The sequence below is a fragment of the Nothobranchius furzeri genome, chromosome 16 (genome assembly GCF_043380555.1).
Source record: "Nothobranchius furzeri strain GRZ-AD chromosome 16, NfurGRZ-RIMD1, whole genome shotgun sequence".
Taxonomy (NCBI): Eukaryota; Metazoa; Chordata; class Actinopteri; order Cyprinodontiformes; family Nothobranchiidae; genus Nothobranchius; species Nothobranchius furzeri.
Window position 1 is genome coordinate 58418471 of NC_091756.1, and position 26810 is coordinate 58445280.

Here is a 26810-nt window from a genome sequence, read left to right on the forward strand (position 1 = left end):
GCTTCTCTGTAGCCCAGGTCAGGCGCTTCTGCCACGGTTTCTGGTTCAAAGGTGGCTTGACCTGGGGAATGCGGCACCTGTAGCCCATTTCCTGCACACGCCTGTACACGGTGGCTCTGGATGTTTCTACTCCAGTCTCAGTCCACTGCTTCCGCAGGTCCCCCAAGGTCTGGAATCGGTTCTTCTCCACAATCTTCCTCAGGGTCCGGTCACCTCTTCTCGTTGTGCAGCGTTTTCTGCCACACTTTTTCTTTCCCACAGACTTCCCACTGAGGTGCCTTGATACAGCACTCTAGGAACAGCCTATTCGCTCAGAAATTTCTTTCTGTGTCTTACCGTCTTGCTTGAGGGTGTCAATGATGGCCTTCTGGACAGCAGTCAGGTCAGCAGTCTTACCCATGATTGTGGTTTTGAGTAATGAACCAGGCTGGGAGTTTTAAAAGCCTCAGGAATCTTTTGCAGGTGTTCAGAGTTAATTAGTTAATTCAGATTATTAGGTTAGTAGCTCGTTTAGAGAACCTTGTCATGATATGCTAATTTTTTGAGATAGGAATTTTCATGAGCCGTACGCCAAAATCATCAATATTAGAAACAATAAAAGGCTTGAACTACTTCATTTCTGTGTAATGAATCTAATATATATGAAAGTCTAATGTTTATCAGTGCAGTACAGAAAACAATTAACTTTATCGCAATATGCAAATTTTTTGAGAAGGACCTGTACATACTAATATTTTATTGTGCTTATTTCTTTTTTTTTTTTTTTCCTACTTATTTTTCGCACCAAGTAGCGAAGCATTTTCCTAATGTTGTGAACCTGCTGACACACATGGCGAGAAAACCCTTCTGATTCTGATTGGACACATCATTTTAACAATATTTGGTGATATTTATATTTTGTGATTAACTGCACAGCCCTAAGTCAACCAGAGATTAAGTAGTGCATCAAAACCACAATATCAACTGCAGCAAAGGGTCTACAACGTCATCGCTGGGGAGAAAATAAAGAATTGTAGTTTGACCCAACAATGGTCCAAACCTCACTGCAACAGATAGAGAAACCAGTGCATGTCAAGGTTGATAAGCTCAAGCAGCACTGTACAATACAGGATCGATGGGGGGGTCATGATGATGCTTTAACAAAAAACAAAAATCAGTTTTTAATTCACCTCCTCTTGGTTTTGAAGCTCCAGCTGAAACTCCTCCTCCAGATCCTCTCCACAGAGACCATACACAGCAGTGAAGAGACTGCAGCAGTTCTCCACCGTCACACCCTCTCTGATGGCACAACACAACTTCTTCAGCAAAGCCGGCTCTCTGGTAAACTCCTCCCTCTTTGGATCGGTGATGAGAATAAAAGTATGTATATTAGGGCGTAAGGCATAGTGAATATCCATTATGGTGATAAACGGGTATAGCTACATCACAGCTTTACCCTGCGAAGGTCCTGGAAGGCCTGAGTGTGGATGACTGTAGGGAGGTGCTGGACAATGACCCGTAAGCTCTCTTCCTGCAGCTCTGTGGCCAAGCTCCTAACCTGCTGGGCCCATTTGACTTCAGGGAGGCTTCCAATTAGCTGCTCGGTGCCACAGAGCACGCTCACGGCATTCTGCACAGTCTGAGGAAAAACATCTATCAGCTAAAGGAAAAACTACATGAAAAGAAAAGAGAAAATTAGATTAGCCCCATCTTTAATTTCTACCTTACCGGTTACCGATTTATGGCCAGCTCTTACATTCAGCTCTTACCAAGAGTCTGATTCACTACAGAGACCAAACCATCAAGTTTACGAAGTTGGCTTAAGCCTCAGTCTAAATTACAGCTCTGTCTGCAACAACCTTAATTCGTCTACATCCACCTTCTACTCAGCGATTACACAGCAGATAATTACAGAAAATGTAATGAAGGCCATCTTTATTAGATCATGTTAATATTTCCTTCCTGGGGAAATGAGATGGTGGTGTTTGTGCTCCAGCACAGCAGATGTGAAGACAATCAACTCACCATTGCGTTTGTTACAGCAGATAAACAGGCTCTGTGAAGCTCAGGGGACAACAGGGAGAAGGTTCTTTCACACCAGGCCTTCAAGTAATGCTCTGCAACCCACCTGAAAATACAACATCTAATTGGTTTTCCTGCACTACAAACACAGGGTTGAGACAGACAATGGTGTAACTAATACAGTACTTATTTTTTTATTTATTTTTACAGTTTTGTTAGTAAAACCGGTCCGACTGTTTACTTTTACATGAGAGGTTCAAAGGTCATGAATGCTCCTGGACAGGGGCAGAGCTGACCAGGTCACTATTGAGCCTGGGCTCAGTGGGTTGAGATGCTGGTGACAAACCCCAAATGACATTCATATTGTTTTCAAAATGTCTCAAAATGTTCTCAAAGGGTCTGAAATATTCACAAGACAAACGTTCACTCGGAGTAGTCACAGAGTCGGTGTAGGTGAACCCGTCAAGAACCTTTTTAAACCAGATTCTGTGGCTGTTCCTCACAGCCAAGTCCACTACATTTTTCTGTTCTTGGCAAGCACAGCAGAAAGTCCGTTCTACCAAGGATGAGAGGACGAGGATGGCATTTGGAACAGAACCGTACTCTGTTAAAAATTCTGGTTTGTCCCTTAAATAACAATGAATACCAATCATTCGTATACTATTTGGTCCACTTTTGATGTAAACTGATCAAACACAAGCATCTCCTGTTGTTTAATGACAAAAAGTTTATTTTTCATCAAAACAGAGCTATTTAAAGTCATGCTGCTTTTATTTTGGTCGTGTGTTAGCTAATTAGCATTTTGAGGAATCGTGAAGAGTCTGAATAAAAACAAAACACAATTATTTACAACAAAAGACACCTTAATATTTCTTTATTTGTATTTCTGATATAAAACACTACAGTTGTGAGCATTCTCCTCTGATGTTTGCAGTTTAACGGTCTGTGACGCAATGCATTATGGGATACTTTGCTGTCCCCAGAAGGATGCACAGATGCATCCTTGATACAATGCGTGGAGCAAGAACACATCCAGGAACTTTGAGCGAACTGATATGTACGTAGGATTGGAACAGAACTTTGGCTGGCGTTGATGACGTTCCACAAAGGCATGAGAACAAACGTTAAGACCAGTACGCATCTTGAGAATCAGCTAATTTACAGCTTAAAATATGAAACGTTAAAAATAATAAGAATACTTTATATAAAAAGAACGACACAGCCTCTGATGATATTCACTGTTTAAAACTTAAAATTTCCAAACGAGTGCCCTTGTAAGTTTCCAAATACTTTGTGAATAAACTGCAACAAAACAATCTGCACCTCTGTCATGTTAGTTCGTCTGCAGTTACATTACAAGCTGCATGCTCCCTGCATACATACAGTATAAAACATAAATGTTTGTGTTGATTCAGTGTGACTAACTGAAAATGTGCAGATTTTACCACTATTCTGTGTCTCTACCTAGGAGATTCAGCCCAGTGAGATGAAACTCAGCATTAGGGATTGTATGAACTAGTCGACTACACTGCCCTGTAGTGACCTTTTATGCCCGTCATCGACTATGGCCTGTATTTGATATAGCGCCTTCTAGAGTCCTGGAACCCCTCAAGGCGCTTTACAACACAATCAGTCATTCACCCATTCACACACACCTTCACACACTGGTGGGGATGAGCTACGATGTAGCCACAGCTGCCCTGGGGCGCACTGACAGAGGCGAGGCTGCCGAGCACTGGCGCCACCGGTCCCTCCGACCACCACCAGCAGGCAACGTGGGTTAAGTGTCTTGCCCAAGGACACAACGACAGCGACAGACTGAGCGGGGCTAGAACCTGCAACCATCCGATTACGGGGCGAGCGCTTAACTCCCGTGCCACCGTCGTGACTAGTCGCTGTCACGTGATAATGACCGACAAGTTGCAGTCCTCGGAAAAGACAGCAGGTGATGAGCCCCTGCGCGTTGGGAGGCGACGCGCTGTGCCAGAGCGTCGGTACTGACACCCGCCATAAAACGGACATTTAACCAAACTGTGACCTTTACCCTCTTGCAATTTAACCTTCCCCTCACCCCCATCCTAACCTTAACCAGTTTGCACATGCAAAGCTCTGATTGTTGACGCGCTCCAGACATCTGCGTCCTGAGCTCGGCCACATTAACATTATCAAATTAGGCGTCGCCATCTCAAAAACAAATTTAACACGCGATCGTTCATGTCGGCTTATTTCCTTTTATGTTTTCTGTCTTTTACTTGTGCCTGATGCTTTTTGCTGCTGTGGATTGGGGCGCATCACCTGTTTTGTCCTCTAGTGACTCACCACACTGGTGCCGCCGGCGCGCACTCCGCTGTTTTTGCGGTCGGTAGATCTTTTAGAACTGCAGTTCAAAGGTAACTCATAAGGTGAATATATATGAACCCAGGTAGCAGTTTTTCTTTAGGATTGAGAGGAGATGCAGGAAGATAATAAACAGGCAGGACAGAAAAATAGTCAAATAAAAACAAGTTAGTTTTTGTACCTGCTGGTTGCAACAAACAGACACCATTGAAGGTAATCAGAAGTGAGGAACAGAAAATGAAATAATTATTTTAGTTTTTAGAGCAGCAGGAACTCTGAGAGGCTGCAAGCGCATCAGTGAGTTTGCGGCCGCTGCGCAGGGGGAGGGGGGAGAGGGCTGAAGCAGAAACTACCGTCGTTAAAAGAAATGTGTTTAACGTTGAAAATGTGGGCGCAATTTTAATTGTCAAAAACTCCAGCGAACCAACCCCCCCCCCCCTTTCCAGATGTATGACGTCATCAACGACTAGTCAAAGTCGACTCGATGTTCATTACTTGACTGTCGACTTAAAAAAAATTAAGTCATGCAACCCCTACTCAGCATTAACAACAGACCCACAGAACCCCCCACCAGAACACCCGCTGTCTTGACCCACATCCACACACCAGCTTACTTACTGCAGCAAACAAACGTATCCGCAGCTTGGTGTTGTATCAGCAGGAGAAGCCAAAGTAAAAAAAGAGTTGTGTTTATAAGGTACTTTAAAATAATTTAAATACATTAAAAAAAATCATTTTCGTAAAATATAAAATGAGTCCCAAAACTAAAAGAGTGGCGTTTCTTGTTAAAACGTAATGCTGTGAAATGGTGACATTTGGTCTCTTAACAAAAAGTACGCATGGACCCAAGTGCCGGTTCCTTAGCGACTACATGATGGTGCAACAAGCCAGTCAATTCACAATGTCGTGGCAGGAACCACTACAGGTGAGGACATGTTAGGTCTGGAGGTAAATTGTCAAACCCTAGGGCCTAGTAATTAAAAAGTTTTGTCAGATCTTTGATTTTAACATATCATAGTACTGTCCAACTGGGGGACATCTGTCAAATGGCTACAGAGGACAAAAAATACCTGCACTCACCTCTTACACAACATGTGCAGGTTTTGGAGGCCTAAGACGTGTGTGAGCGACAAGCATTCAAGAACAGTTCTCTGAACCCCGTCGATTGGCTGCGAACACACGAGAACAAAGAAGCCTTTTATAAACACACTGGTGCTCTGATGGTCCTGCTAAGAAGCGTGCTTGCACCGAAAAAGTCAGTTTGGGCTGCATTTGTGTGAGACAGAAGTGGTACAATGGAAAAACAGCTATTTGTGTTTTTATTGATTAACTTTTTAGCAATATTTCTAGAGTCCAACCAGTGACATTTGAGGACACAAGACCAAGCATAGGTAATTTAGGAGGTCAGAAGCGGAAAAGTTTCCATGGTAGTAAGTACTGTGGTCCAGAACACCTTGGGGAAGAAGCGGCAGTAGTCCCGGGTGAGAACCATCTCCACGACATCTTTCAGCCCCTCCAAACCCAACATATCAGCAGCCAGCACCACCTGACTGTGACACAACAGATAGAAAAAAAAAACAGGCTCAGCTCATTTTCTCCTCGCATGTTTTGAGTTTGGATCATCTGCTCACATAGTACCTGGCGTTGGCTCCGCTCGGCAAATCCATAATGGCTCCATACATGAACTGGAGTAAGATATCCATCTCATCTGGTCCTAAACTGAAAGAGTTAATAAAATAAGCTGTTCCCAAGCTTAGATTAACAGTGAAAACGTGTCCATTCCATCATCATGTGAGAATAAAGCCTGATTTATGCTTCTCCGTCTGCGTCAGTGCGGAGACACGCAACGCCATTATCCGTCCTCGCGTAGGGCTCCGGCAGGCACGCAAGTACGTGTGGAGCCGAGCCCACTTTTTTAAACATCCGTCGAACGAGACGGATTACGCGAGCTTGTGATTGGTCAGGACGCCGCTGTTGTTTACAGCGCCGCCATTGCAAAGAGAGCCGAGGATAACAAGCGGCAGACACGGAGAAGCTTGAAGAATACCTCGCGAAAAAACTCTAAAAATATGAACGTTTAATTCTCCCGTGACTGGAGGAGTGAAAAGATGCGCTGCAAGCGTTTTATTTGTGGACGGAAATGACAGGAAACGTGGGTTTAGAGGTGGGGAGCGCATGAAGCGGTGGGAGAATGAGAGACAAATATGTCCGTGTTAAAAGTCTCTTATATACACAAAAAACACAATATAAACACACGATCTTGGACCGATACATGACAGGATACCACAGAACAGCGCTACGCCCTCTGCTGTCCTGCCGGGCAATTGCTTTGCAACACTCTCCAGGAGACGGAGAAGTATGAGAGCAAAACGCTTCCGTCAATCCGTGCGTGTCTGTCCCTCGCGGAGCTGACGGAGAAGCATAAACCAGGCTTAACCCTCAAACGCAACAGAGTCCTGTAAACCTGGACCACAGCTCAGTACATGCATCTGCTGCCTGACAACCACTTCAAAGGCCTCCCCTGCATGCCAGCACAGCTACTCTCCATTCTGACAGTCGTGTCATCCTCAGTTACCCACAGATCAGTGATGCTGGGACGATTCCTCCCTGGAGGAGTGAAACTGCCTTTGCTGCACTGAAAGAATCAAACTGTGGGCGGTAGATATGAGGAAGAGTAATAAGGGCTCTTCAGCTGGCTGTGAACAGGAGGCATTTATCTGTGTCACAAAGAGAGAGTTGGTAGAAATCTAGAGACTATTAGAGATTCACCACCTGCAGATGGTTGTGTCTACGCCTGTTTGGGTTGGTGTCTGTTAATACGTAGAAGCACAGCTGTATTTTCCTAGCCCGACACGAGGGCTGGTTAGACCAGGAGTCATCATGTTGCTAGGTGATGATGGTGTACCAGTCTTACCCTTGCAGAGTGATGCACTGTCTGGAGCTCTCCATCCAACTTCCACTGAGCATAGCACGGAAGTACTGAGATCGAGCACAGAGGATTGCCCTAGAAACCCAATAAAGCAGAGCTGCATGTCAGACCCATTCATCATTTAATACTTCACCTCCTCTGTTCGGATTCTATACACCAAGATTGTTGAGAGCTAAGAATATTGCCATGGAGCAAAGTTTTAAGAAGGACTTGAATGAAAATGTATCATAAAGATTTCTCCCTGGCTTATTGTGACATAAAATCAGATTCATTTTAATTTTAGTCCCTCTTTGCCACTAAAATGCCAAAGAAGGCTGTAGAGTGCCTTGGAAAGTCCAGCAGCATCATCGCCGTGTGCTAAAGGCGATCCAGCTGTGGGATCCGGGCTCCACCTGCACAGAGCTGCTCAGAAATGGCAGCAGACGGGTCAGAGTGCATCAGCAGCACAGTGAGAGGAAGACGTCTGGAGCTTTGTGTTGTTTTCGACTGGCACATGATGCCGCCCCCCCCCCCCCCCCCCTTTATTTTATTTATTTACAGCGCTGCATTCAGATAACCATCAGCTCATTCTACTGCCATGGAGATCACAGCTGCACAAGAACCAGAACATATCCCACCCCCAGAAGCGGAGAAAACTTGTATCCATGGTTACCAGTTGCTACCATTACCTGAATCACTAGCTGCGTTTACATGTGCCAAATTTCCTCAATCCGATTGAAATCTTGGTTGATCGGAATTTCCGAATCTCTGTTCACATGGACACGAACTGAAATGATCCGATCGTGCCATGCGTACATACGCACCAAGCGTTTAATCCGAATAAGTAGGTTGAGCATGCGCAGAGTTGCCTTTCCCGAAAGAAAAATTGTAAACAAACGCCATGAAACGAAATGAAAAATGTAAAAACAGAAATAACTATTCTTCCCGCTTTCCTGATCCATTTATTCAATTTAATATTTTTATTTAGCTCATAGAAGTTACGTTTTCTTCAGTGAATAACTGCAGATCTATGCTTTGCTGCATTTTATTGTTGATTAAAATAAGGGAGGGTCATGTTTCTGCCTCTTGATCAGCTGGTCCGCGGGTCTGAAGTGACAGCTGTGCTGTAGCGCTGCGGCACAGAGCGGGGGTGGGGTGGGGGGGTTGGACTCATGTTTTATTACTGAGCTCTGTTGTGGCTTATTATTAATAACATGTGACAATCAGCTGAAACTGTTGAGAAAAATCTGTTCAAACTAAATAACAGAAGATGTTCAGAAAGTTTAGAAGCCCGTGTTCATCATTAACGAACCGCATCTCGGGTCGTCTGCGTTTACGTGCTTCTAACACGGACTTTGCTGTCGTCCAGAGTATTTAACCGAGGACATTTTCCTACCCAACATCAGCCTCCAATCAGGTCTGTAAAACCCAGATTATCCTGTGTTCTCTACAAGCGCGTCTCCATCACCTGCTGCAGAAGCTGCTGCGTTCAAAGCTGACAGAAACGGGGATCCGTGCGCTGCAACCCCCGCGATAAACCTGCGTCTTTCCAGTACAGATTTGAACATGTTTGTCGAAGGATTTGTGCAATAATCAGATTTTTATTTTACTTCCACAAAATGCAAGTTCTGAATTAAATATTACCGAAACGGGGACGGCTTGTCGTCGGATTTAAAAGCTGCCGCTCGTAAATTACGCCGTCATTTTTTAAGTCAGGCAGCGGAGAGACCCGCTCGCTGTTGCACGCATGCGCAGTGGGCATTATTTTACCCCAACAATCCGAATGGCTGTGTACATGCACGTCAATCGCAATGATGAACGGAATAAACCACCCCTCTCAATCGGATTGAAATTTCAATCCGATCGGGTCGAATCGGATCAGAATATTCCGATTGACATGTTTACATGCAGATTTTTCGATCCGATTGGGCATTCAATCCGATTAAATATGCGCATGTAAACATGGCTACTGAATTACCACCTTGGGCAACAGTACATGTTCAACCACCTTCTAGCTGTGCTCACAGACAGACGAGACCATTCAGACTTTGTTTCATTCAGCTACATGTCCTTTCAATAAACATTTATAATCCAGAAATAGAAAGACACAAAGGTTTTTACTACACTGTAGACACATTGCTTTTAATAACATTTGGAAGGAAACAATGAGTAATGGAGTGTTAAGGTTTCAGAACGGTATCTAAAAGTCACACGTTTCAAAAATAGGAAATAAAACACATCCTAAAAAGTGACCTGAGAGATGCATCGTGCTTCAGCTGATGACAATTTCTGCCAAAGGCTCTTAGGGAATGACCTCATTGGTGCAGAAATAACACGTGTGTCCGTCACAATTTCAACACAAGACTTTTTATTTGCTATGTAAAGTTTAAAAACTATGAATGTAACTCTAATGTGGAGCTTGATGGCGGTTTAGTCTAAGTTCTAGTTCCTGATGCAGTGACCTCTAAAGGAGCAGACCATGATCATAAACTAAGTTAAGGCCTCTGAAAAGGTTTTATTTATTCATTCGGACCATCCAAGATTATTTCTGATACACTAGGCTGCCATGCTACCACAAACAGCTTTACCTGTGGCAGGAGAACACCTGCTCCATCACTTGGATGGTGATGTCACACTGTTCTCCTCTTTGGTACAGATCCAGCAGGTCAGCACCAAGGCCAGAGGCCGGCTCAGGACCTGGACACAGGTTCAGATGGAGAAAAACTGGTAAAAGAAACACACTTTAGGACTTTAATCTGTTGGAAAAGAACATTTGTATAGATCTCCTGTGTGAGCTAAAAGTAAGAAACATCAAATGAATCTTGACCTCTTTGCAGCTTCAGTCATGCTGTAAATAGCAGTAACAACATGGGTCCAAATCCAATCAGCTTTTAAGTGGATTATGACTCAGACAACTTATTGTGAGGGAAAAGGATGGGAGTGTGTGTGTGTGTGTGTGTGTGTGTGTGTGTGTGTGTGTGTGTGTGTGTGTGTGTGTGTGTGTGTGATCATACAACCCAGAATAAACCTTTATAAGTTATTCCAGGGTATCTGCAGGTTTAAAGGAGCCAAATTTAAGACTTTTTAAGACCTTTTTTAAGGCCACTTCGACCAAATTTAAGCTATTTTTTAAATTAAATTTAAGCTATAATTTCCAGCTATTGCCTGGAACCGGTGCTAACCATGTTGCAAACGTGGGATTAGCCATCCAGTTACCATTAAACTTCCACTTCCCCATGGCACAAACTCCTAGCTTAACCAGCTAATGTGCTCATCTAAAAATAGCCCCCTTTCACAACCAACTGAATGTGTACGGTTCCGCTTACGTCAACATCGTACACAAAAAATGCCGAACACTAGAAATTCATGAAAATTTAATAGAAATAAAAGAATCTTGTTTATTGGGTCTTTGGTAATTTAAGACTTTTTAAGGATTATTTGTAATTTTTAAGGATTTTTAAGGCCTTAAATTTGGAAAAGCCATTTTAAAACTTTTTAAGACTTTTTAAGGACCCGCGGATACCCTGTATTCTGGTTACCTGAGCCAGGGGAAGTGCAGAGATCTGCCGGGTCTGGAGAGGAGCTCTCTGATGAAGGTCCCTCTGAGTTCCTCTCAGCTGTTCTCATGCTCTGCTCTGCTGTGTACACACACCTGTGGGGGCAAGGCTCTGTGTTAACTAAATCTGGACCTTTCATTTACATTTGAACGACAGGCTCATCTGAGGTAGTGACTCCGGGCTGCATGAGTTTTTTCTCTCCAGCATAAACTCCTACCGTCTCTGTGCTCATCACTCTTTTAAGCACGCCTGTAGTCGCCCTTTTTATCAACTAGTCGACTTCACTGCCCTGTGCCACCTTTTATGCCTTTCATCGACTAGACGCTGTCACGTGATAATGACCGACAAGCTGCAGTCCTCGGAAAAGACAGCAGGTGATGAGCCCCTGCGCGTCGGGAGGCGACGCGCTGTGCCAGAGCGTCGGTATCTGACACCCGCCGTAAAACGGACATTTGACCAAATTGTGACATTTACCCTCTTGCAATTTAACCTTCCCCTCACCCCCATCCTAACCTTAACCAGCTTGCGCATGCAAATCTCTGATCGTTGACGCGCTCCAGACATCTGCGTCCTGAGCACGGCCACAGTAACATTATCAAATCAGGTGTCGCCACCTCAAAAACTAATTTAACACGCGATCGTTCATGTCGGCTCATTTCCTTTTATGTTTTCTGTCTTTTATTTGTGCCTGATGCGTGTCGCTGCTGTGGATCGGGGCGCATCACCCGTTTTGTCCTCTGGTGACGCACCACACTGATGCGGCCGGCGAGCACTCCTCTGTTTTTGCGGTCGGTAGATCTTTTAGAACTGCAGCTCAAAGGTAACTCATGAGGTGAATATATATGAACCCAGGTAGCAGTTTTTCTTTAGGATTGAGAGGAGATGCAGGAAGATAATAAACAGACAGGACAGAAAAATAGTCAAATAAGAACAAGTTAGTTTTTGTACCTGCTGGTTGCAACAAACAGACACCATTGAAGGTAATCAGAAGTGAGGAACAGAAAATGAAATAATTATTTTAATGTTTAGAGCAGCAGGAACTCTGAGAGGCTGCAGGCGCATCAGTGAGTATGCGGCCGCTGTGCAGGGGGAGGGGGGAGAGGGCTGAAGCAGAAACTACCGTTGTTAAAAGAAATGTGTTTAACTTTGAAAATGTGGGCGCAATTTTAATTGTCAAAAACTCCAGCAAACCAACCGACCCCCCTGGAAAAAAACGCTTGGTCACCCATCGTCAGTTTTAGCCGCTTCAGGTGTGTGACGTCATCAACGACTAGTCGAACTCGACTTGATTTTCATTACTTGATGTGGCGTTTGATGGCGTTACATTGTAGCAATAGTATCACAAGAACGCTTCCACGGTATCATCACTTTTGGAAAAGGGAGTGGCCAGTCCAGCCACAGCTGTGCTAAGCTAGGATGTTTATATGCTGAGAAATTAGGTTTTCTAACCACATTATCCGAGTACCTCAGTTCCATTAGGAGTTAGAACAAAATAAAGAAAACAATCTTTTACATAGCGCCTCTGAAGATAAAAATCCCAAGGTGCTTCACGAGAACAAAAATATAAAAAATAAAAAAGATTCACAAATGTGAGGAGAGTAGTCCGGTTGAGTTTGACCTCAGTGGGACTAAGGTGTTTACATGAATTTAAAAAGTCTGATTTTAGTCAGACTATGGCAATAATTTAGTTTTCTCTTATTGCATGTGAATGCACTAATGAGCACAGAAACCCAAGTTACCTGACTGGTAACTGGCAACCCTTGTTGCCTGATGTTAAACAGGACCACCACAGAGGAATGAATTAATCTGCTAATCAAACACAACCAGTTTGTTGCAGTTGGAACTCGCTGGTTCTGACAGGCAGGCTGTTGTTTCTGTATTTGTGTTTATTAGATTATTACTGGAAAAATAAACTCTAGTCTCTCCACAGCACAGTCTAATTCTGTCAATCCCCACACCAAATTAACACACACCAGTATAAATGAGAAATATATGGCGCCCCCTGTCAGACAGACACAGAAACACAACCCAGGTAGGAGAAGTTTCATCTGAAGCTTCTTCAGGAACGCAAGAGAACCCTCCTCTGTAGAACACCGATCATCTAAACCAGGCAGGTCAAGGTTTGTCTCTACAACACATAAAACAATCATGGCTGGCCAAAGTGACTTAAAGGGTTTAAGATTAACAACTTAGCAACAGAATGACCATCATTATAACAAACTATGAACGAGTAAATAAAACTGAAGGAACAAGAGAAAATAAGCCAATTAAAACTATTGAATACAAGTCAAGCTCTTCTGTTTAAGAAATGGGTTTGCAGCATGGATTCAAAATAATCCTCAGCTTTAACTGGTAAAAGTCATCTCTTGTATGAATTTGGACCACTGACAAAAAGGTTTGGTCACTTCTGGTTCTGACTCTGGATCTGGAAAAGCAGCCGATTCCCGTTCTGACAGGTGAGGTGGTGCTTCAACTGCTAAACTCTTAAAAACAAGCAGGAAATGGTTACGCTGATTCCTGTTCTGGACAGGAAGCCAACTCTAGGGGGGCTGAGGCAGGTCTGATATCGACCTTTTGCACGTGACGTCACGCCACTCATGTGACCGCCCCCTTCGCCATGATGGACGGCAAAAAGACCGTTTACACCCGTAGAAACTCCAGTGAAGCTAGTCAAAACAAGCCTGTTTGTAGCCTTTTATCACTTTTATTTAGTTGATTTGACAATAAAATGGTTTTAGCTTGCTGCGTGGTCGGCTGCACTAAGAGACGAGGACGTAAACTCAACTCGTTTTTTCTTTTTAATAACTTTGATGGAGACTGAGGACGGAGATGAACTGCAGCGATCTATCAAGCAGACTAGCAGGCCTCAGATTGGCAGCGAACGTGTTTTTACCGGGTAAGATTAACGTTAATTTATTTCACGAGGAAGACAGGGACAGGGATAAATGTGATGTGTTTATACAAGTTATTGATAATCCTGATGGACGAGTATTTCACCACGGAGGCTGCGCTCCGTCCACTGTAGTGTAAAGCGAGACAATTATTAACAATATTAAAGCTCCGATGTATAATTACGTGTGTTAAAATGACGTTATTTATTTATATGAGCGTCGGCGTTCAGAGATCTTCTCATTCCGGTGTGAGAGCAGCAGCTGAACCCGGTAACACCACCAGCAACAGGAGCTGGTAGGGATCCGGACTTTTAATCAGAATCAGAAAAGGTTTATTGCCATTGTCAGTGAACAAACAATTCACAAACTAGGAACTTGCTTTGGTACTAACGTGCTACATATAACATGAATAATAAGATTAAAAATAGAATAAAATAGAATAAAACTTTCAGCGATAGAAAATGGCAGGTAATGTTAACACGGCTGATAACGTGATGTTATGTCAAGTACAGCAGACGAGCATGGTTGTGTGATTATAAGCTGTTCACAAGTCTAACGGCAGATGGAAAGAAGCTGTTCTTATGGCGGGAGGTTCTGGTCCGGATGGACCGTAACCTCCTGCCTGAGGGAAGCGGCTCAAAAAGTCTGTGACCCGGGTGAGAAGGGTCAGCTGCTGTCCGACCTGCACGCCCCCGAGTTCTGGAGACGTACAGGTCCTGGAGAGATGGAAGGCTGCAGCCAATCACCTTCTCAGCAGAGCGCACAATGCGCTGCAGTCTATGTTTGTCCCTCACTGTGGCTCCAGCATACCACACAGCGATGGAGGAGGTGAGGATGGACTCAATGATGGCCGTGTAAAACTGCACCATCATCTGGGCCGGCAGCTTGGCCTTTATCAACTGCCGCAGAAAGTACATCCTCTGCTGGGCCTTTTTGATCAGGGAGCTGATGGAAGGCTCCCACCTAAGGTCCTGTGTGATGGTGGTTCCGAGGAAGCGGAAGGAGTCCACAGTGGTGACGGGGGTGTCCGTCAGGACGAGGGGGAGAGATGGGGCTGTGACTTTCCTGAAGTCCACAATCATCTCCACTGTCTTCTGAGCATTGAGCTCCAGGTTGTTGCTGCTGCACCAGTACACCAGCCGTTCCACCTCCCTCCTGTAGGCGGACTCATCACCGTCAGAGATGAGCCCGATGAGGGTGGTGTCGTCCGCAAACTTGATCAGTTTAACGGAGTCATGGCTCGAGGTGCAGCAGTTTGTGTACAGGGAGAAGAACAGAGGAGAAAGTACACAGCCCTGTGGAGATCCTGTGCTAATTGTCTTAGTGGTGGAAACATTCTTCCCCAGCCGCACGCACTGCCTACGGTCCGTCAGGAAGTCAGTGATCCACCTTGGGTGTAATTGGGCATAAACAATCAGCTTTGGTGTAAAGTGAAACGCTGTTTACAACCTAAAGTTATAAATCCAGAGGGGTGAATTTAGGCAAAGTCAGCGACATGTTTACATCGGTGAACAGCTGCAGAGAGAACGTAAGCTAACGTTGGTAAGCTAGTTAGCAAACCGCTCTCTATGAGCCCCCGCTAGATGCGCTACTTCTTCTGATAACTGAACTGGGCATGAGCTAGTGGAAGGAATGCTGGAGGAGTTTTGTTTTTGTTTTGATCGCGAAAACAATTTCAGGCTCTACTTTCCCCTTCGTTTAGAACTCGTGTCGCTCACCGTTTACATGCTTTTGCCGTCCAGCATGGTGGACCCACGTGATTAGGTGACGTCGGTGCAAAGGGTCACTACTCAGACATGAAGAAGCTGCATTCTGTAAAACCTGCAGACATCTCTGATCAAGAGTCAGTGATCCAAACGAAACACAGAAACACCATACCAACCACAACATGCAGTCTTAGCTGGATGGTTGGCGAGTCAGTGAGAGAACAAAGATGCATCAGGAGAACGTTCCTCACGAGGAGTGAGTGATGCTTCTGTCTGGATCTACCTACAGATCCAGATGCTCATGTGTGACTTTCACCTGGCAGCAGCTCCTATTTCTATCTCAGGTAGGAAATCATCTTCAGCTCACGTCTTTAAGCCGAACTACTAACCCTGGATTTTCATTACGGGGGACAAAAAGCTGTGGTCCTGCAAAAGCTGCAGTCCTTTATGAGGCTCTTTGAGAAATTATAGAGGCCCACCTGAGGAAATCTTTCAATGCAGGCAGATCATAACCCGGCAGATGGACGATGATGGGGTCTTTCTGAGTCTGACCCTGCAGGATGTGAGGAGTTCTGGCCAGCAGCACGGCTCTGTGAGCTCGGAGTGGACCAGAACCTGCATACAGTGAAACATCTGCCTCCAGTTCCTCCTGCAGCAACCTGAACAAACACAAAGAGTCAACTCTCACAAACTTCACATCACAGCAACATTTATACTAAGCTCAAACAAAAAAAGGATTTCTTTTTCTTCTCATGTTAGACACGCATTTGAAAACCATCAATAAATAAAAGTGCAGCCAGGTTCTTAAAAGATTCATGGGATGGCCCATTTTCCCACTTCAGGATTATAACGCAACTCCTGAGGCAGTCCAGTTCATCCCAACAATCATCGTATCTGGTCCTGCCAAGCTGACTGATCTGGGTGACCCAGAAACCAGCAGCCTTCAGGCCAGGCCCGCATTAAGATTTTTAAATGCTGGTGTCACATTCTTCCTGTAATGCAAACAACAAAAAACCCTGACAGGTCTCTTTTTGCAGCTCAAATCAGGGCTGAACCACGAGAATCATTAATCATTTAAAAAAATCATTCTTTCATTTAATCACAATCGATGGAGTTTGTACATTTTACTGATTATATCCTAAAAGGCTCCTGGTACATCAGTGGCGTAGAGAATCCTACATGAATTCATCCTGAAAAACTGCAGACTGGACTTGTTTCTCAGAGAGACGGTTTATTCATGTTCAACACATCTGAGATGAGCTCCTGCAGGGCTGATACGTGGAGTTGTGCGAGTGTTGGTTTTACTTTGGAGGTTTTTGTTACACTTCCAGCATTTTGCTCATTCCAGCTGACTTTCTTTGGCCGATTTCAGGCAGACTCCTGAAAAGCATTAATCGATTTCTGTTTATCCAAATCTGAGTGAAGGAGCCCAGGAGGGAAACCCGGACCTCCCTTTCACCAGTAACACCCTCCAACTCCTAATGAAGAATCCCAAGGAACTCCCAGTCCAGAGAGGATCTTTACCTCCACCAACACGTTCTGAATCTGTCTCAGGTTCTCTTCCCAGTAGGACACTCCTGGAAAACATCCAGAAGGAGGCGACCTGATCAGATGCCCTAACATCCTCAGCTGACTTGTTTTGACGACAGATCTCCTCTCCCCATCTCTGAGGCCGAGGCCGGTCATCTTCAGCTGGGACCTGGTCCAGTGTAGACGGAGCAGCAAAAAGAGAGCTTTGGCTTTCAGATCAACTCTTTCTTCACCACAACAGAGCAGAGCAACACTCTCATTCCAGCAGAAGAAGCTGCCATTGCATCTCTACCGTCCCTCAGGATGCTTGGACTGCTCTGCCTGAAGCAGACTTATGGGCTCGACACGCAGGTGGCGACAAACGACCGTGATCAGCGAAATTAGTCGCTGTCGCTTTTATTACCGGACACACGGGAGGCGACCCGCGGCAGCGGCAAAGCCGTTGACGCGTTCTGCTCCACGACGAAATTGAATCTTTGATTGGCTGTGTCAGGTTGGAGGGAATTAAGGTTATTTAAGCCGGCGGTTCAGAGTTGAAAAAGTGGTAGATATGATGTTTCACAAGGTGCTGCTAGTCGTGTGAAATCTTACTTCAGATTTTACTATATAAAAAAAAAACCCTAGAATGGGTTCATCCCATATCTCTGACATATCAAAATGGATGAAATCCCACCATCTCCAACTCAACCCCTCTAAAACTGAACTACTTGTCATCCCAGCAAAACCATCCATACAGCACAATATCTCAATCCAGAATGACTTCCTATCTCTGGCTCCTTCAAAGGCAGTTCGAAATCTGGGTGTTGTGACTGATGAACACCTGACCTTTAAAGATCATGTTGCCTCTGTTGCTCATTCATGCCGCTTGGTGCTGTATAACATACGAAAGATCAGACCATACCAAACACAACATGCCACCCATCTCCTGGTGCACTCTACTGTCATCTCCCACCTCGTTTACCACAACGCCCTTCTAACTGGTCTTCCAGCCTGTACTGTGAGACCTCTTCAAATGGTCCAGAACGCAGCGGCGCGTCTGGTCTTCAATCAGCCAAAAAGAGCACACGTCACCCCTCTGTTCATCAAGCTCCACTGGTTACTGCTAGCAGCACGCATCAAATTCAAATTGCTAACACTAGCATACAAAGTCCGAGATGGTACGGCTCCCATCTACCTGAATCCTCTTGCAAAGGCTTACGTCTCGGCCCTGCCGCTCCGGTCATCACAGGATCGTCGGCTAGCAGTGCCTACACCACGCTCAGGACAATCCAGACTCTTCTCATGCATCGTTCCACAAATGTGGAATGACCTACCAAGCACTACCAGAACTGCGGCTTCCTTTTCAATTTTCAAGAAACTCCTGAAGACCCTGCTCTTCAGAGAGCATCTTGTAAACTAGCACCTTCCCTGCACCCATCCCCCCTCTCTACTGTCCACTCCTTGTTCCCTCCTCTCCATGACTGATGTCAATGTTGTTGTTATTGTTGTTGTTAGCCTCAAGGGCAAAATGCCGATTATCACTTGTAAGTCGCTTTGGACAAAAGCGTCTGCTAAATACATAAACATAAACATCCCACATTACAAACCAGGAGAGGGCTACTCTCTGTCTATCAGGCTTCAATTTATCACACAGTTTGGACCTCACATTAAGACGAACACAGTCACAGAAGGATAAACGGAGTCCATGTTTGCTCGGAGGTGTACGGAGCATCCTGTCCACTCATTGGTCAGTGAATGAAACCTCCGTTGATTGGTCCTCGTCCGAGCGACAGAGATGAAAAGTTGAAAATATTTCAACTTTCTGGGATCGCGTCGCTGGGTCGCCTGTGCACGACACGTGCACAAGCACAAAATTTCACACGCACGTTTTTCGCGTTTCGCTTGGTAGGAGGGAGACCCGCGATTATCGCTTTGTCGCGCATGTCTCATTGAAAATGAATGGAGGAGAGGAGATGTCGCCTCCCGTGTGTCGAGCCCAATACTCCCTGCCTGAAGACCTGGAGGAGCTCACTCCCATCCAGACAGCTTCACACTCGGCTGCAATACTGACGATCATGGCCTGAATACACCAACAAAACCACATCGTCTGCAAAATGCAGCCAGGAGATTCTGAGATTCCCGAACCAGAGCCCCTCCTCTCCACAGCTACGCCTCTCATCCTTTAAAATCTGGGAGCTTCTTTTTACTTGACTGCGTTAAGGAGTCTTCAGAAATTACCAACTTTCTTACAGACTCTACTGAACTAATACGAATGCACTTTGTAACGACATATGCCTTACCTGTTAAGGTCTGCAGACAGAGCGGATGATAGACACCTCTTCAGATTCTCTTTGTATCTCCGCTCCTTGGACTGGAACTCTCGGGCGCTCTCATTGTTGAACATGGTTTAGACTTTCTTCTGCAGAAGAAACACAAGACACTTCAGGTTAGAAACGTTACACAAAGAAAGATGAGGTGAGTCATTTAAATGGCGTTCCGATTACAGTAGGCTAGGGCGGTATTACAGTATTACCGTACACATGCAGTGTTAAAAAAAATAGCTGTGTCAGTTCCAACAGTACTGTCTATATAAAGCAGTGCATGTGAGAGAAAGTTAAAAAAAACATAAAAATAATAAAATACACAATAAATAAAAGTGATTTAATGTATAAAATGGATGCGTGGTTGAAGTTTCAGTTTTACTTAAAGAGCGAGTCCCCCCCTCCCCCAAACTTACATTATGATGTCACAATGTCGTGAGCCTGTGTGTGTGTGTGTGTGTGTGTGTGTGTGTGTGTGTGTGTGTGTGTGTGTGTGTGTGTGTGTGTGTGTGTGTGTGTGTGTGTGTGTGTGTGTGTTTGTTAGCGGCTCTGCCCTCTTGGTCTGCCAGGCAATAGCATTTGTTGCAATTTTCAAAGATGAAGTGGGGGTGGAGCCTGGCAGACCAAGAGGGCGGAGACGCGCGCGCGCACACACACACACACACACACACACACACACACACACACACAGGCTCTCAACAAAATCATAATGTACCAGCCAGCGTCAGAGTGTACCTCTTAGCCAACAGCGATGGCAGATTTAAATTCAAATGCAGTTTTTACCTTAAGAGGGTGCAGCACTGACAGTTTTAGGCAGAATATTAAAATTTGAACTAAGCTGTACTAAAGTACCAAGTTACTGACTACAGGTGTCTACAACACGATTAGACACTCATTAACCATACTGACCCGAATATTAGACGAGTTTTTTTTTCACTGAAAATTATTTTAAAATGTGGGGTCGTCTTATAATCGGGGTCTACGCATTCACACATGCTGACATTTTGCTGGGGTGATTACATGCCAGTAACAGCAGAGGGCGCCAGGCTGTGTGTTCTCAACAGGAGAAAAAAATGGAGATGAGAGGTCCAGAGCAGAGTGGACCGAAAGTGGGGCAAGTTAACAAGCTATAAGGCAGTTACGCAAATTTTAAGATGACGGTGGCCAATTCAGCAGAGGCCTCAAACACGGATACATTGGAAGGCAGTACGGATGATGTTCTGGGAGGAGTTGACAGGTGTAGTGATCTGATGGTACACCGAGACCACAGCAGCACGAGAGTGACCGAGTACAACAAGGCAGAGGGCGTCTGAATAAAAGCCTCACTTGACTTTTGATTTCACATGTCAGCAAAGTTATGATAGTTTGCTTTAAAATTGTATTTTTGCTCAATATTTGTTCTCAAATTTTCAATAAAAATTGTTTATCTAAAAAGTGATTTTTTTTGTCTTTTCCTAAAGATTAGTCTTGGAAAGGGGGGTCGTCTTATAAATCGGGATGCCCTATATTCGGGTCAATATGGTATATAGTTTATCAGCAAAAAAGTTGATTTCGGGGTGACTTGTTCTTTAAATGGTTTAAAATGTTTTGTCCAACTTTTAGAGACGTTTCATAAAGTTTATGAATGTGATGTCATCACGTGACAGCGCCAAGAGAAAAATGGCAGCTCACGCACCAGCACCAACTTTTGGAGTATTTCTGGTTCGAAGCAAAGGAGAGCCGGTAAACACTGACAAACAAAAGATGACTGCGAAAGATGAAGGCCCCGTCGGCACAGCAGAGGAGTGAGTCATGGCTGAAATAGCAGCCTTCTGTTTGGAGCCTGTTATTAAAAAAGATGAGAACGCGCTTTTCTGGTGGAGAACATGCAGCCATTCTTCCCCAGATGTCGCGACTAGCCCCAAAGTATCTGGGTGTTTGTGCCACAAACTCATCATAGCAGGTTTTCAGCAGTCGGTCCAGAACAGTTCAAGCTGGTAAAGGTAAACGTGCCGAGTTGTCAGGCAAAAAATCTTTTTATAAGCTGCTTTTTAAAAAAGTTTTTAATATTATGTGTTTTATGTTGTTATTGTTTTAGTAACATAGTTTATTTTTCGGTTTCTGAAAGGTGAAGATCCAAACCATCAGTTTGGTGATTCCAAATGAGGCTTATGTCATCATTTTAAATTAGTCCCGATAATACCGTACACCTTGGTAAAATGTGGAGGAAGCTAGATGGTACTCAGATTTGAATACCGCCCAAGCCTGAACTCAACTGATCAACTGATATTGTTTTTTCTATTGCCAGTACCGATGCCGATGAGTAGGAGACATGATTGTCCGATGGCCAATATGTAATGCTAATTTTTTGGACCAATTTTTGTGGCCAATACTAGAAGTTTTCCACTTTATTTGCTTGCTAATATGTCACTAGTAACATCAGTTGGTGCACAACATTTCTGAAGCAGAATCAGTTTTTGAACTCTGAATTTAGCCAACAGTTAAATCATAATTTTGTGCACTGCCCAGTGTTAAAATCAGACATCTAAATAATGTTAATCAAATAAAAAAATAAAATACCCAAAAATTAAATATTCAGAACTGGTAAAAATAAATAAAAAGATTTTTTTCAAAATAATGTTTAGAGCATTTATTATGCAGATGTTATTCAGGAATGTAAATATTCCTTTTAAATTAAGTTTTAAAACAGCACCGGGCTGCCCAGGGATGTGCCTGACTTTATATTGGATTTACAAAGGAGATACATCGGCCAATGCCAATATATTAAAATACAGTAAATATCGGACCGATATATCAACCGACTGATATAATGGTGTACCCCTAGTTCCAACACTATTTCCATTTTAAATGTTATGCTTTTGTCAATGATGAAAACATGGAAACTGAGTTTTGGACTATTTTTTCTCCATGCTCTAAACATTCTGTAGGATAAGAATGATGAAAGGAAAAATGGTATTTTTAAAAGGTTGTTTATTCTTCAAGTGTTCAAATCTGGGAGCTGTGAAAATGTAATCCATCCTTTATTATAGCATGATATATATCATTAATCAACTGTGATTAAACACATTATGTGGAAACCTGAGACCAGTTTCATCAACCTCACCCAGGCCTCGATGACTACCAGACCTGTAGATATCATTGTTATAGAACCTGTCTGAAAACATGAAGATTTTAAAAAGGAACATGTGCCTGAAACAGAGTACAGAACCCAGAACAACAGTTAAAGCACAGCAAGTTCCCTTGATTGAGGTTAAAGATCAAGTTCACTAAGAAACTGTAGTTGTTTAGAAATATGATCAGTCACTATGAGTTTGACACGCTGGCTTATGGGCTCGGCACACGGGAGGCGACAAACGACCGCAATCAGCGAAATTTGTCGCTGTCGCTTTTATTACCTGACACACGGGAGGCGATCCGCGGCAGCGGCAAAGCCGTCTACGCGTTCTGTTCCATGGCGAAATCGAAACTTCCGTTGTTTTGTTTGGCTGTGTCAGGTTGGAGGGAATTAAGGTTATTTAAGCGGTTCAGAGTTTAATAAAGCGGTAGATATGATGTTTCACAAGGTGCTGCTAGAGTTATGTGAAATCTTACTTGTGATTTTACTATAAAACATAATAATAAACTTCTCCTCCATGTTTGCTCGGAGGTGTACGGAGCATCCTGTCCGCTCATTGGTCAGTGAATGAAACCTCCGTTAATTGGTCTTCGTCCGAGCGACAGCGATGAAAAGTTGAAAATGTTTCAACTTTCTGGGATCGCGTCGCTGGGTCACCTGTGCACGACATGTGCACGAGCGCAAAATTTCACAAGCACGTTTTTCGCGTTTCGCTTGGTAGGAGGGAGACCCGCGATTATCGCTTTGTCGCGCATGTCTCGTTGAAAATGAATGGAGGAGAGGCGATGTCGCCTCCCGTGTGTCGAGCCCATAAATGTGAAAATAGGGTGTTCCTCAATGTCACGGCACCTGGCCTAGCAAGGTGATGTCTTGCTAGGCCAGGCGCTTTGCTTGCAAGGACGCTGTCCTTCCTTGGTCAAAGAAAACAGTTTAATGGAACAGACTTACCTCACGTGACCGCGGCTCCCGCAGCAGTCACGTCACGTGACACGTGAGGTAACGCTATATTTTATAAGTTTCAATATAAACATATAACGAGACTCTTACTTTTTTATTGTGTATAAATTGGTTAAATTATATATGTAAGCGAGTTACTACCTGCTAGCCACCAAAGCTGAAACTACTATGCAACTAACCAACCAAAGCTAACTGCTTTGGATATAAAATAACATTTTCGAAATCAGCCCGATAACTACAATTAGTTGACTTACATTTAAACAGGAATTTTGCATCCGAAGTAGCTGCCGGCTCCTGATTTGTCATTCTTTTGAAAAAAGGCAGGCAAGGTTCCTTGACACTGAGAAACACCCCTCACATGGATCCTTGGTCAGCTAGTTAAATGGCAAACAAATGAAGAACAGACGCCTCGGTAGCACATGAACATTGGAACACGCCTTGGTGGTTCCTGATGACGTATCTCCTAGGCAACCGGGCAGAACCAAGACATCAAGACGAGGTTCATTGACACTTAGAAACACCTATCATCTTCTACCCCTATTTTCTGCTTTAGCCACTGATAGAAAATAATTGGGGGAAACGCTCGATCAGATTAGAAAAGCCAGTCAATCTCATGTCATAAAATTCACTCCGTTTTCATGCAGGCTGAACATGAAAATAGTCTCCCACACCTATCTCCTGCATTAGCTTCTGATCCTGAAAATCTAGGATTTGAAAATCCTGACAGATCTCTGTCAAACTGTCAGTTAGCATGCATGGCTCACTCATCTTGGCTTGTGACAGGAAAGGCAGTTGTTGGTTTAGTGCCCAGGAGAGAGCAGAGCATGTTTCAGCTAATAGAAGCTACTAACAGTTAGCATTAGCAACTCTACAACGTGGCAGAACTCATTCAGGCTTGCGTTGTTTGTGGAGATAAAACATGCACGGTGCAGAGCAAATGGAGTCAAAGGTAGAGTCACGTTGCTGTTAGCCAATCAGAGGCGAGATGTCAGGATATCAGGAAATAAGACTCCAAATCATTCCATCTTCAGCTCAAGTCTGCTGTGGCTCACTTCGATTTCCAGAAACAGGAGCGCAAGAGCTTCCTTCCCCACAAATATCAACTGACAAAGCATGAACTTTTTACTAGAGACCTCCGCACATGTGTTGAAAAGAAGAGTGAACTTGGTATTTAAGGGAATAAGCCATGGTTCCTTTGCTGACTAAAAAACACCAAGTCGTGTCTCACATTTACCAAGGTTTCGGGGAAAAGCTGTAAGCTGGATGTTTGTGCAGTTGGCAATAAAACTGTAAAACGTCTAGCATTTTTGAACAATTTTGGTTTAGTAATAAAAACGATTTGACATTTAAATGTTTGTATGCACTTGCTCAGAGCTGACGTCAGGATGCAGTACAAGCTCTCACCATTCGAGTGTGGACGATATTCCTCAAATTTGCCAAAAATCGAAGAAAGTGGCAAGAATTCACCGCACCACAGATTTTCAAGTTACTGAGACGTTAGCCAAAACAATTACAATTACATTACTGTTGTGATGTCTGTCTATATTTACTCCAATCAAATACCACACATTTTACAAACGCGTGACGCCTAGGTAATTTAAATCAATTGTCATAATATAGACGTATACATTGTCAAAATAAAATCCCGAGTGCCATATAAACTTACCTGTGCTGGCACACCGGGTGTGCTTTTCTCTTTCTGCCCCCCGTTCCGTCTGTTTTGTAGTAAAAACACTCCCACTCTCATCTTATTCCCATCGCTAGCATGCTAACACTAGCTAAGATGAGCTACAGTTAAGTTTTCATTCCTAAACCATAAACTCGGAATGGTTCTTGCAAAACCCACCAATGTTTTGATTTGGCAGGATTAGTGTTCCTATGTTACAAAAGCGAGCAGCGTGTTGGCAGTAGAGCTGCTGACCTACTGACCGACGTTGTTGACATCACAGCTGCACGCGGCTCACAAATACACGGTTCATCATCAGAAACCATACACAGGAAGTCTTGGCGCATGCGCTGTACAAGTGGTGAAACTGCATTTCAAAATAAATGGCATTTCTTATATAGTATATTGTATAGTGTGGAAATAATAAACGAAAATTAAAAAAATAAGAGGAATTTTACCAAAGCTACAAATGGTTGTTCAATTTTATAGTTTTATACAGAATTGGTGGAATCAGACCTTTCATAATATTCACAATTGTATTTTTAAACGACAATGCAGGCGTGAAAAGTAGGCTAGTTAAATAATTTTTGCACGAATTCAGAATGAACTAAACATTTTTTGCTATGCCGGTGTCGGTACAGGATCTGCTCTGGTGCATGATCGGCTGGGGGTCCTTCGACTGCCGATGACGTCAAAGTAGTTGATTGGCTGAACATGAAGTTTACTGAAGTTACGTTATTTATTTATTTATTTATTTATTTATTTATTTATTTATTCATTCTTTATTTTATAATTGAACAAGATACATATTCTCGTTGAGGATTACAGTCACATCAATACAACGGCCAAAACCAACAACTTAATGAATAACATGACAGCATTTATGTGCAACATAAAATAGATACGTGAAAACAAAAGGAACATAACAAAAATAAAGACAGGGGGTTAATGAAAACACAACATCCAAATAATACTCCTGCAAATAAAAATACAGTCCTAAGAGCCTCACAGTCTAAGACCAGGAGAGATGAGATTTTGTCATAAATTGTAGCAAATCGGCCTGATTTTAGACGCTTAAGCGAGGAAAAATATTGTTTAAAGTCATTTATAAATCTGGCAAAGGAGGGTAATAGGTTTTTCCACTTGCTACAGTGAATATGGTATTTCCCAAGGAGAATCACTAAGTTGATTATAGATATATCGGAATAAAACATTCTTATTATTTTGCAAAATTTGTCCCCAAAACCCAAGTGATGTAGTGTATCCAACAGAAAGGGATGCTCAACTGTATCAAAGGCTTCACAGAAGTCTAGAAACAAAATCAAGCTTTCAGATGCTCTCAGAATCAAGCATATCAAGGATTAACCAAATATGATTGTGTGTATTTCTACCCTTTATAAAGGCTGATTGATATTCACCTATTAGTTGGGGTAAACAATTGTTTAAGCGGTTGGCATATACACGGGCTGGTAATTTATAATCATTACATAGGAGTGTTATGGGTCTCCAGTTATCTAGAAGCAATTTATCTTTGTTGGGTTTTGGGATTAGTGTTACGAGACCATATTTCATTGTAGGTGAGAGACTATTTTTAGAGATGCATTCCAGAAGAGCATTAAACAACATTACTCTAGCTGATGAACCATATCCATGGTATCCCTCAGTTTATCCACAGAAACTGGCACAACTCTGGTGAGTATCCCACTTACCGTCTCTCTTACATTTTCCTCGTTTTTTTTTTTTCAGGAAGACCGATCAACATCAAGTTCCACTTTCTCTTGTAACGAGCTTGGTCCTCTAAAAAGCCTGAGGAGTGATTTATTTTCTTTGTGCAACTCAACA

At 43.5% G+C, this 26810-nt stretch overlaps 1 protein-coding gene across 1 annotated transcript in view; it reads right to left on the minus strand.

The window, feature by feature from the left end:
* The window catches only part of btbd8 (BTB domain containing 8), a 44034-nt gene extending 18759 nt beyond the window's left edge, over positions 1 to 25275 (minus strand). The window contains exons 1-12 of the mRNA XM_070545861.1: positions 24969 to 25275; positions 19210 to 19328; positions 15880 to 16059; positions 10786 to 10898; positions 9835 to 9943; positions 7253 to 7342; positions 5977 to 6057; positions 5792 to 5888; positions 5419 to 5507; positions 2005 to 2107; positions 1436 to 1618; positions 1170 to 1334 (exon numbers count right to left, since the gene is read on the minus strand). Coding sequence (XP_070401962.1) covers positions 1170 to 1334; positions 1436 to 1618; positions 2005 to 2107; positions 5419 to 5507; positions 5792 to 5888; positions 5977 to 6057; positions 7253 to 7342; positions 9835 to 9943; positions 10786 to 10898; positions 15880 to 16059; positions 19210 to 19313 — 1314 coding nt within the window. The 5' untranslated portion in view covers positions 19314 to 19328; positions 24969 to 25275. The remainder of the gene's footprint in view (positions 1 to 1169; positions 1335 to 1435; positions 1619 to 2004; positions 2108 to 5418; positions 5508 to 5791; positions 5889 to 5976; positions 6058 to 7252; positions 7343 to 9834; positions 9944 to 10785; positions 10899 to 15879; positions 16060 to 19209; positions 19329 to 24968) is intronic.
* Between the last annotated feature and the right edge of the window lie 1535 nt (positions 25276 to 26810).